This window comes from Chaetura pelagica, unplaced genomic scaffold (genome assembly GCF_000747805.2).
Source record: "Chaetura pelagica isolate M959 unplaced genomic scaffold, ChaPel_1.0 scaffold465, whole genome shotgun sequence".
Taxonomy (NCBI): Eukaryota; Metazoa; Chordata; class Aves; order Apodiformes; family Apodidae; genus Chaetura; species Chaetura pelagica.
Window position 1 is genome coordinate 129,267 of NW_009953314.1, and position 11,304 is coordinate 140,570.

Genomic DNA, 11,304 nt, shown 5'->3' on the forward strand with positions numbered 1-11,304 from the left:
TTTTCCCATCCTGAGTTCTATTACTAAGAACGTAACGCTCCTCCACAACAGAGGATCCCCTCCTAAATGAAGGCCCCTTGTCAGGAAGATGATGCAGGCTTCCTCTTGCCACCAGCCACCTCTACCAGTGACCTACCTATTCTATCTCAAATTCCACCATCATAGTTCAGAAGTCATTTTTCTAAATCGCCAAATCATGAGCCTACCCAAAAAGAAGTCTGTCATATTTATTGGCACTGCCAATGGAAATCACAATGGATCAGAAACTGTGTACGTGGAATGAAAGGATGAAATCTCAAACATCTGTGCACATGGATGTTCATCTCCCTATTGATATCAAGGGGGAGAAAGACTGGAGCCATAAAGCACGGACAGCTTGGCTGCTGTGACTGGCATCATCCAGTGTAGGAAGGGGCTCCTTGGAGCACTACTGTTCCAGAAGTCTCCTTGGAGTTGCTAGAGCCTAGAAGTTTCCAACATCTATCAAAAGGCAAAAGAAGTTACCTCTATAAATTACTAATTGTAATGACCTTCAACAACAACATCTGTTGTTCCAATATCCTATTTTAGCCAAATTCAGATTTTAGAATGTGTCAATGTGACCAGAAGAGAGCTATCATTTCTACATTATTCTTTGGAAGTGTCATGTTACAAAACCTGTACAGGAGCAGTAACTGCCAACTGGATTCCAGTTTAGTCCTTAAAGGGCTCTCTGTTCCTATGCATGTGAAGTTGCAGTTTTACTTATAAAGTAAATCTTAAAAGTAAAAAGCAACAGAGAAATGTTTTGGAATTATAAAAAGTGGAAAATGGAAGTTACATTCTGGTTTACAAATTCACTGAAATGGATTTTCAGCCAGGCCTGAAAGAAAACAGGAGTTTTAGGAGTGACAGCATGTTATCATTCCTCCTCTACACTAGAAATCCTTCAGTGCCCTATTTTTAGCCTTCTTACTACAAGATTATGTGCAGCCAAGAATCCAGTTCCTTTGACTCACTACTTTAACATAGAAAACTCAACAGTAGGCAAGCGAGGCAGAGAGAAACCTGTTTGGTTCTCAAATTCCTAACTGATCAAAGTCAAAACTCCTTCTGAAGCTCTAAGACTTCAAAGGGCAGTTTTCCCTGATCTTACACTGAAGAAAGGTAAGGTTTTTCACTGCCTCTGGGAAGCTGTAGCTCCCATCACAATATACATTTGAAGAAGCCAAACATTTCCTATTCAGATTCCAACCTCTGATTTGCAGAACATTAATAAAATATTCCTGCTTTGAACAAAATGTATTTGCTGCCATGTTTTGCTGATAGCAAAAGGAGAATATATAAGAGAAGCTTTAATTTGTCTCAACTAAGACAAACCAAGGTAAAAGTGCATGTCTAAATATGGGAAAAGTAACAGTTCCTCATTTTTTTAAAATAGTACAAATTCCTGTGTAGCATAATAAGAGGTTTTCTTATTTTGCTAGGTTGTTTTGTTTTAAGTTTATATTAAAGTGCCTGTCTGTTAGCCTAGGTGCTCCTAAAGTAAGATGTACAGTATAAAAACAAACCCACAAACATGTGCAATGGATTTCATGTACATCTGTAGTTGCCATTTGTCACCTACAATTATTAATCACAACCTCAAATGCAGCCAGCCAGGATGTCTTTGCCTACCACACGAGGAGTTCAGAAAACCCAGAAGCCCTTCCCCTTCTCTCTAGCACACCAAAAGGACAACAGATGTGGGGGGAGAGGACAATACACACTGACTTTCAAGTCAGCTCGAGTTTCAAATCAACGATATGATACAACTTTCAAACGTAAAGGCAACCTCTCACTTGTAGCTTGGCCAAAGATAAAACTGAACAAGTTGTTTTTTATTTGTAAACCTCTTGTTTGTTTCTATTAGAACCTCTATCAGCCAGACAGAAGTCTAATTGTGCAAATTTTAAATATCTGTACAAATTAGTTAAAGGCAGTTAAAAATCTCATGGAATATATATTAGTTCTACCAGCCCTTTATTATGACTGTTTAAAGATTACCTCCTCTATTGAATAACAAGTTCCTAACTTTGTTCCTACCAGTTTCATTCAAGATAACCTGTTTTCTTCTCATTTTGCAATGGGTTTTAAAATTTAAAATAGTTCAATTAGTGTTTGAGCTCTACCATGAAGAGTTTAGACTATACTAAGCAAAACCTAATAATTAACCTTCAACAGATGAAAGCAAGTTTTGTCTCAAATTAAAACTGCATGTGAAAGTTCCTTCTATTTGCTTTCCCATTTTGGAGTAGATAATTTTTTAAGGAAAATTATGTCTCCAAAGTAACCACATGTGTCACTGCATCAACCTTTTGTGTTTTCTGGTTAATGTATTTTGTCTTGCCTAGTAAATAGCCTGGTCATGCATTCTGTGCTTCAGGAGATGTCCTGCTTCCACATTTGTAGAACTTTTATTGGAATTAAGTGTAAGCAACTTAGATTTAGCAAACAAAGCATGTAAATGCATTCTAGTCCTTACAGCACTCGCAGCTTTTTTGAAAGGCTACATATAAAATAACAACCACATCTTATACAAAATTTCCCTGGCAAGTTTAATGGCAACTTAGAAATAAATTTGCCTCCCTTGTCAAATCAATTAATGTCAAAATTCCTTATGGGAATGTGCAAGCTTTCCTTCAGCAAGTATGAAAAATATACTGTCATATGTTAAAAAACTAAATGAAAGCGTGTTGTCAGTCAATGTTGACTGTGTTGGCCTCTTGCAAAATGGCAAGCAAAGTCATACTTGTTTTTACACTTACACCCACATATGTTGCACTGGAAAGGATTTTCAAATCCATGACATCCCATGTGAATAGTATACAGGATATTGTCCGCAAAGTACATGTCACAGTGTGGGCAGTGATGCAGAAGCTGAGGGTCCTGAACGGGAAGGGTTGGAGCTGGAGTGCTTGGTTGACTGTTAGTGATGCTGGGAGTACTGGTGTGGGCGCTGCGGTCGCTGCTGGGACCTGCCACGGGACTATAGTTCCTTGGATTGTGTGGAGGCCGAGAGTCCGGGCTGGTTGGAGAGGAACTTTGAGGAATATTTGCTGACACAGCTGAAACCACTGCAGGAGCAGCAGGCTGCTGTATCATGAAAGGCTTTTCATCTTGACAGGAAACAACGTCAGGAGAGGCTGGGTTTTGGTTTTCAGGAGGCAGGCTAGATAACTGTCCAGCTAATGTAGAGAGCTGGTTTAAAGGATTATCTACCATAAGGTCTTGTGGATCTCTTGGCAACCCACTGCTCTGGGCTGGTTTTGTCATGCTTTCATAGGCTTCAGTCTGGATGTTTGGGATTTCATGAGTGAAATCATTAAGGTAGTCTGGTTTCTGAACCACCATGGAAGGTGGACTCAAATTAATTAATGCTCTTCTGCTGTACCCCAAGTTGCTGGTCTTCTTCTGCAAAACCCCCCATATTTTCTTGCTGCTGAGGGAAGACCTGGTCCCCTTGATAGGCACCATTTTATGCTTGCGCCGGCGGTGGTGAGAGAGGTTGCTCCTGTCACTGCAGCGGAAGGAACACAACTCACACTTGTAGGGCTTTTCACCAGTATGTGACCTCATGTGGGCTTCCAGGTGACGCTCATAAGCTGATGCAAAGGGACATAAGTGGCATCTGTGTGGCTTCTCACCTGGAAAATTAAAATAGATTATAACTGTAGCACCTCGGGGTGCTTGAAAAAGGCTTTTCATGGAGCAGAAAGGAGGTGATGCGGAGCTGCTAATCAAGCAGTGCAGCTTCAGAGTCACTGCTAGTCTTGAGTTTACCTGGGTATTTGGTGGAAGAGTGAAGTAAATTTAGACATCTCTGCCTCACCCAAGTGCTAATTATTAGGAATTACAGCAGTGATGCCAAGGACTGAATGCAATGGTATTTGTGTGGTGGTCCTGACTAGATCCAAACCCTACCTCAACTCTAAAGCACATAAGCAATTGGCTACAGCAACGTCTGCACCACCAAAAATATAACTGTTCTTAGTGTAACTGTGTTTAAACACTGAGGGAGGGTATCCTTTTGATATCTTCCAAAGAATCCTACTTTTAAACATCCTGGAACTATTATCTAAATAACCCATGTAAATATGCATCCACTGAAGAACTCTATTTTGAAAAAGGATCCTGTGGCTAAAGAGTTAAAGACAACAAAAGCCAACTAATCCCTGTACAGATGTGACAGAACCAGATATTCTCCCTTCTGACAGGTAGAACGTGGCCCTTCTGTTCAATGATATTTAGAGCTAGTTGCATTAACACTTTTTAAAATTACTTACAAAACTTTCAAACATAATCACAGGCCAACGCATTGGGAACATAATACTTTGGGACTTCTGAATTTCCTTTCACAGACTGATCTTGTGGGGGTTTTTAGATCCAATGCAGATTCCTATAAACGTGTCATGAGCCGATGCCAGGGGGGCAGTTTCCCACAAAACGCCTGAAGGATTTGATGCACATTAAGGTGCTGAAATGAAACATTATCTTCTTTTCCTATCTAAAATGCCAGGTCAGTTTCTAAATCACTGTCGTGCAACTGCTTTTTCTGCCACACAGCACAGCAAGCTTCAAAAAACTGTGAGTGGGCTCCTTCTCTTCAGCCTTTACGGGTTGGGTTGGTTTTTTTTAAGCATTTTCTATTATTTTAAATACAGGGCAACACAGCTGGTTTGTGGCTTTCAAAATCCATCTAGAACAACTGCAAAAGCCAAAGACCTGGATGCAGTGAGGGCCACTATTTTTTCCCCTACAGAACTGGCTCTTGAAGATGAAAGAAAACAATTTCTGTGGTATCACTAAAAACCTTAGATTTGCACCAACTGGTTTCTCCATAAGCATATATAGGTATTCATGTATGTGGCTGTGTAAACAACTGGAGATTTGGTACAAACCATGATGCAAAAAGACTGACAGACTCCTTGCATTCACAAAGAACTTGTCAATCTGCATAGGCTTATTTCATTCTTGACTGGCTGCACAGAGGTAAAGAGTCACAGTGAGCTACTAATTATGCTGCTATCAGACTCAGCATGAAGTTAATTCTGCAGTAGGTTACACTTACTATGGTTGCATCATCGTGCCTGAGTGATAATTACTTTGGCAGACACCTTGCTGCACTTGCAGGTTAGCCAGGATGCATTATTTGTTTACTTACGTTGCCCTGAAGCTACAAGTCAGCTATCACTCCCCTATTTTAATGCTGATTCAGTCACTCCAAGCCTTCAAAGTCCATGCAATCCATCTCTTGGCCCTTTGCCATACCTCCCCACCATGCTTCCGAGCTAAACACTCAAGTCTTGGATCTTTGCCCTTAAGTGAAAAAAATACAAACAAACAAGAAAACCAAACAACCAAACCAAACCAAACAACCCTTCCTTGTTCTGGAGTCCCCGACTCTGTACAAAGAAACAAAGCACGACTTTCTGAAGACCCATTAAGGTAATGGCAAAATGGTGTTGCCATCAGGATACCACACAGTGCTGTATTAAAAATAATATTATTAAATACATTGTAAAAGGGAAAATTATACAGGGAAACAAGAAGATCTCTGGCAGCCTCAGATTCTTGTCTGTATTATAAAACTGAACAGATGGGTATACGGAAATGAACTGTTATCAGTGTATAGTCACTGGTACCTCATTATAGCCAGATTAGTGGAGTCTGATGCCTAAAGTGTTCACTGTGAAGGTGTGTCCAAACTGCTGAAGCACTCTGACACCCCTTGCCTCCCCCTCTAACTGCTAACTAGCTTTCTGAAACAGAAGTAATTCAGACTGCAGGATTTTGCAGTGGAGTGATGTGTGCCTTCGATCTGGCTGCCTCTTCCTAGCACCTCAGTGAAAGCTTCTTTGATCAAACATGTCATGTGTGTGCCCTCTGATAACAGGAACATCTGCAGCATCACTGAGACAAGAGTCATCCCACAGGTAGAGCTCTGTTCTTCTGCTGGAACACTCACAATATCATACACTACAACCACTACAACCAACTCAAACACATCAGCCAAGACATAAACCCAAAGTTTTATGCTTTGCCTTAAAACCCAAATTGGTGTAGCTCATGGAATGTTTGCTTCTGAATGACCACTGGGTCAGATTTTTTAGGACTCTTCTCAGCATCCTAGTTCATTGGTTGGAATCTTTCCTGCTTTTGTATATAATCTGCTGCAACTGCTGAAAATCTGAAGCAGTTCTGTTACCTCTAGCCACTTAGTAACCTCTACTGCCTGAAGTAGCTGCAGAAGAAAGCATTCAGAAAACAGGAAAGAATGTTAACCACAGACCTGAGAATATAAAAAAGGGAGGCAACTTCCTAGACTACAAAAAGGAATGCTGACACTGTGTTAATACCCATATTTTGATACTTCAAGAAGGAACATTTGATTTCTTGCTCTCTAGTATGGCTAAAATTTATTACATTAGTTCTTAAGTAACAACAGATAATTTCAGTAACTCTGTTTTGAGAAACCTCATGCACAGCAAAGCCATCAAAAACATCTCAACGATCAGCAAACACACAACACCAACATCTTCTACTAGCAATTTATGTTTCCTATCACAGCTTTAGAAGTCCACCTGTTCTTGTTGACGACTGGCCAGATGCAAGTTTTAAATGGCAATAGCTACATGCTGCTGAAAAGATTAAATTTTAAAGATGATGGTACCTCTGCATCTTTAAGTGCCATTTAAAAATCATCCTAAAGTGCTACAGTGATCTGTATAAGCCTGCAGCACAGTTTCTCCCACTACGTGACTCTCATTTCACAAGCAGAACTGCACAGAGTAAAGCTTCTGGAACAAAAAACACCTCTCATTCTCCACATACCATATGAGGCAAATAACAGGTGAAGCTGCAACTGTTTCATGAAAAAATAGACCAAAAATGCTCCAAAACACACTGCTGCAAAACTTCCGCTGGGCATCTGAAAACAGCAACAGCTACATAGAGGTAGCTCACAGTGGCACAAAGAAGAATTTACAAGATCTTCAGAATCTGAACCTTGGAACTCTTTGATTTCTATTTGGTTTCTATCCCACTGTGACTTGTCAAAAGCAGCCAGTGCTGCAAGGCCAGCACAAGGAGCAATACCTGCCCCAGAAACCATCCTGGGAGCTCCTGTGTAGCAGCAGTAGTTCTCAGCAGTGAGAACCTGACTAACAATGACCCTGCAACTATATCCAAGTTACAACAATGTGTTTCCTTCAAAATGAGTCCCAGAATGCCACCTAAGGTAAGTATGTAAGAGAAAAACAGTATTTATGTATTTATGATTTATTAAATGATAATTTTATTCTGTGATTGTGTTCAAACATAGGCAGGTATATGTACAGTCAATATACTATAATGTTCCCCATTATAACTGATGTAACCCACTCACAGACTCTGCCTTCTCTCATAGTAAAACCCCAGGTCTAACTTCCACATTAAAACCACCCCCTCCAACTCTAAGAGACCACTGAAATGATACACTTGAAAAGTTTAGGGACAGTAAAAGCTTCCTTTTTTTTTTTACACAATACATTTATTTTTTTCTCCTTACAATTCTAGTTAAAAGCCATAAAGTCTTCTACACTGGTGTAACATACTTGCCAGGCACCAAACTCAGACTTCACATGGACCTTTCATTTGTTTTCTCTCATTTGCCAAGAAACTGGAGCTGGCTTCATTAGCAGTTCAGGATATTCTAACCTTTATTGTGAGTTTTGCTCTTCACCTTCATAAACCCAAGAGCAACAAATGCTCTTAAGCAAGCCACAGTAATTTTTCTATTCATTGCTATTATTTATCACTTATTTGATGATACATCCTCACGTTTGAATATTCTACCCATAAGAAAACTTTTTTCTTATTAGTATGTTTTGTACTTGCACATCTAATATGTTGTACAAAACAGGAATATTTTCCTGAGAGAGGCAGAAAAGCCCCTATAAATCTCCACGTGGCAACACGTACATTCTTCACTTTCCTGACTAGGAAGGAAAAATTAAAATTTTAATTTAGGGCCCTTCATTTACACTGATGGTTTTCATGCTAAACTTTACTCCCATATCTAGTTACTTCAGTAGTCTGCAGTAATAAATTTAAGCAGAAATTTGCATCATTTAAATGGGTAAATGGCACACATTGAAAAAAAGAGTCTATTAAAAAAAAAACAAACACCCCAAAGCCAAATCTAATTGTTGAGTAACTCTAAGAACTACCACACTGCTTGAAGATACTGACTCCTCACATGCCAATGGTAATACCATTCCCTACCTGTGTGGATTCTGATATGCTCGATGAGCCGGGCTGTCCCTTTGCTGGCGTAGTTGCAGTATCGACACTTCAACTTCCCATCAAATGTCCTTTCAAAGCCATCCACTAACATTCCTGAGTTTTCATCCAGGGAAACTTCAACTGAAGGATGATCAAGACCATTCTGATCACCTTCTGCCCCAGCTGTGAATAGTACAGAAGAGATTTCAATCAATAATCTATTGTGCTGTGAGAATATGCCCAATATCTTTTGCTTCTCTATGCCCTTGGTCTTTAAATACACAGAATTATTAGAACCAAGCTTGATTAAAAGAAAGGTACACACACATCTCTAGTGATGTCAAAACCACTATCAGAAATGCTTCCATACAACTCTAATAGTCTGCATAATCATCTGGAATCTAAACAGTGCAGTCATTCTCAAAAAAAACCCCCAACAAACAAAAACTGGACAGCACTGCAACCAGCTTTACCTCCTTGAAGAGTCTCTGCCTCCTTGTCTCCACTAACTGATCCAGAAATCATATTCACATGGTGAGTCTGCTGGGTGAGGTACTCCTGAAAATCTTTTACAAAGTCCAAAGGTTCTGGCTTCTTCTCACCCATATTCACTCTCGACGTTTACAAATTCTTGTGTCTAGAAAGAAAAATATTTTCAAAACATAAGTATCATTGAATTTGAATGCGTTCATAAAAACAAGTTGCTTTTGGAATCTGGGTTTGGTTTTGTTTGTTGGTCATTTTGTTTTTAAGTGAAGGATGACTTCTATCATACAGCACAACCCAATGCACAAACTGACAAACATAAGAATATTATTTCTCAAATTTTTAACTCATTCAAGCTCACCAAGGACTTATTACTGAGGAAACCATTTTCAGCTACAGTAAAATAAGGACAATATTAAATGGGATAAAATTACTACCATCAAATTAAACCTTTTTTTCCTTAACGGGATCATACCTGAATTTTAGTTCCCTGCTAAGTAGCAAACATGCTCCAAAATTTACTCCTAGCACAGAACACAGCTTCTCCACTTCCCCTGGCAGGAGAAAAAATGGAAATGTCAGTCCATTATTCTTCTCCACCCCTATGAGCTGTAAGGTAGAAATTTGAAAACAGGTACGTTTGAAAGACAGGTTCTACTGCAGCCACGAGGCTGGTTCTTTGTTGTGGTCTTAGGCTAAACCACAACATTTGCACTGAAATAATAAATATATTCACTAGAAGTCACTGGTCATGCTCTTTTCAGAGACTGCAAATGACAAACTCCTAGAGTATCAAAAAACGAATTTGTGAAGACAGAACTTAGGATTCAGTTGGAAACAGGAAAATAAGTCACACTGTTATGGTCAGACAGAAAGCACAGAACACACCTTCTCCACTTCCCCTGGCAGGAGAAAAAATGGAAATGTCAGTCCATTAATCTTCTCCACCCCTATGAGCTGTAAGATAGAAATCTGAAAATAATAGGTACGTTTGAAAGACAGGTTCTAACACTCTCCTGCAGCCACGAGGCTGGTTCTTTGTTGTGGTCTTAGGCCCAAACCACAACATTTGCACTGAAATAATAAATATATTCACTAGAAGTCACTGGTCATGCTCTTTTCAGAGACTGCAAATGACAAACTCCTAGAGTATCAAAAAACGAATTTGTGAAGACAGAACTTAGGATTCAGTTGGAAACAGGAAAATAAGTCACACTGTTATTCCTGCAGGTTATAATCAGAATATCTTTCTGTTTTTCAACAGCTACCAAACATTAAGTGACCTACAAAAACTCAAGACCTGAGTTCCAGACCACATTTAAACAGTTTCCTGCCTTTACAAAGATTTTCACAAGCATTTGTCCATTTTTTGGTATCCAGATGAGTATGTTCTTTCACCTCACACCTAAAGGTGCTTAACTACGACCATAAAGTTAGTTTCAAATGCATCTTCATGTACCAATTTTCATTTGCACTGAAATAATAAATATATTCACTAGAAGTCACTGGTCATGCTCTTTTCAGAGACTGCAAACGACAAACTTCTAGAGTATCAAAAAATGAATTTGTGAAGACAGAACTTAGGATTCAGTTGGAAACAGGACAATAAGTCACACTGTCATTCCTGCAGGTTATAATCAGAATAAGAATATCTTTCCATTTTTCAACAGCTACTAAACATTAAGTGACCTACAAAAACTCAAGACCTGAGTTCCAGACCACATTTAAACAGTTTCCTGCCTTTACAAAGATTTTCACAAGCATTTGTCCATTTTTTGGTATCCAGATGAGTATGTTCTTTCACCTCACACCTAAAGGTGCTTAACTACAACCATAAAGTTAGTTTCAAATGCATCTTCATGTACCAATTTTACCTACCCTCTTTCAGGTGTCACCAGCCCCGTGTAGGCTTAAGTTAATCTGTGTTTCATTTGTTGGTGTCTCCTGCAATAAAGCAAAGATACCAAATATAAAAGACATTAAAGACATGGAAGATAAAAACAGGACAAGGTAATTCAGAGTCCTGGCCAGGCTAACTTTCACCAAATTGTATTGTTAAGAGATTATAATTTAAAATTAAACCATTCTGAAACATTGACTGGTTCAACATGAAAAGGTAAAGATCCATATTTTCACAGAAGAACTTGTGTATCCCTTTGCTTAAGGCATAAAATCTTACTTGTTTGATTACTTTTATAATTACATTTAATTTTTAAAAAGTTACACAACATTTTTTTTTAAATTATTGGGGAAAAGATGTTACTTGGGGGACCAACTGCATAAAACTTCCTCTCTGATGAACTCATATATTCAATTTGAAAACATTAATCTTTCTTTTTATGTCAATGTGGGCAAGTTGCCACAACTTAAGCACAGCCTCAAACCTCTTCATCTCCACGCATAAAAGAACATTTTGAGATTTTATGTGTTATTTTTTTACAGATACCCAATCAGCCATTCTCCTTTTCAGGGAAGACAAAAACAGTTCAGATAATTCCTGTGTCAGTGCTGTAAACTAGTAAATGCAATTCTAAT

At 38.9% G+C, this 11,304-nt stretch overlaps 1 protein-coding gene across 1 annotated transcript; it reads right to left on the reverse strand.

The window, feature by feature from the left end:
* Positions 1 to 2,421: 2,421 nt before the first annotated feature.
* Positions 2,422 to 10,713, reverse strand: IKZF5 (IKAROS family zinc finger 5 (Pegasus)). The gene is made up of 4 exons (XM_009998081.1): positions 10,648 to 10,713; positions 8,757 to 8,920; positions 8,284 to 8,466; positions 2,422 to 3,665 (listed from the first exon to the last, which is right to left on the reverse strand). The coding sequence occupies exons 2-4, from the start codon at positions 8,887 to 8,889 to the stop codon at positions 2,722 to 2,724; spliced, it is 1,260 nt and encodes a 419-aa protein (XP_009996383.1). The 5' UTR covers positions 8,890 to 8,920; positions 10,648 to 10,713; the 3' UTR covers positions 2,422 to 2,721.
* Positions 10,714 to 11,304: the final 591 nt, after the last annotated feature.

Coding starts and splice junctions, on each gene's coding strand:
- IKZF5 (XM_009998081.1), bottom strand. CDS start 8,889: ATGGGTGAGAAGAAGCCAGAACCTTTGGACTTTGTAAAAGATTTTCAG. Junction 8,467..8,756: donor GGCAGAGACTCTTCAAGGAG/GTAAAGCTGGTT, acceptor TACTATTCACAG/CTGGGGCAGAAGGTGATCAG. Junction 3,666..8,283: donor GCATATCAGAATCCACACAG/GTAGGGAATGGT, acceptor TTAATTTTCCAG/GTGAGAAGCCACACAGATGC.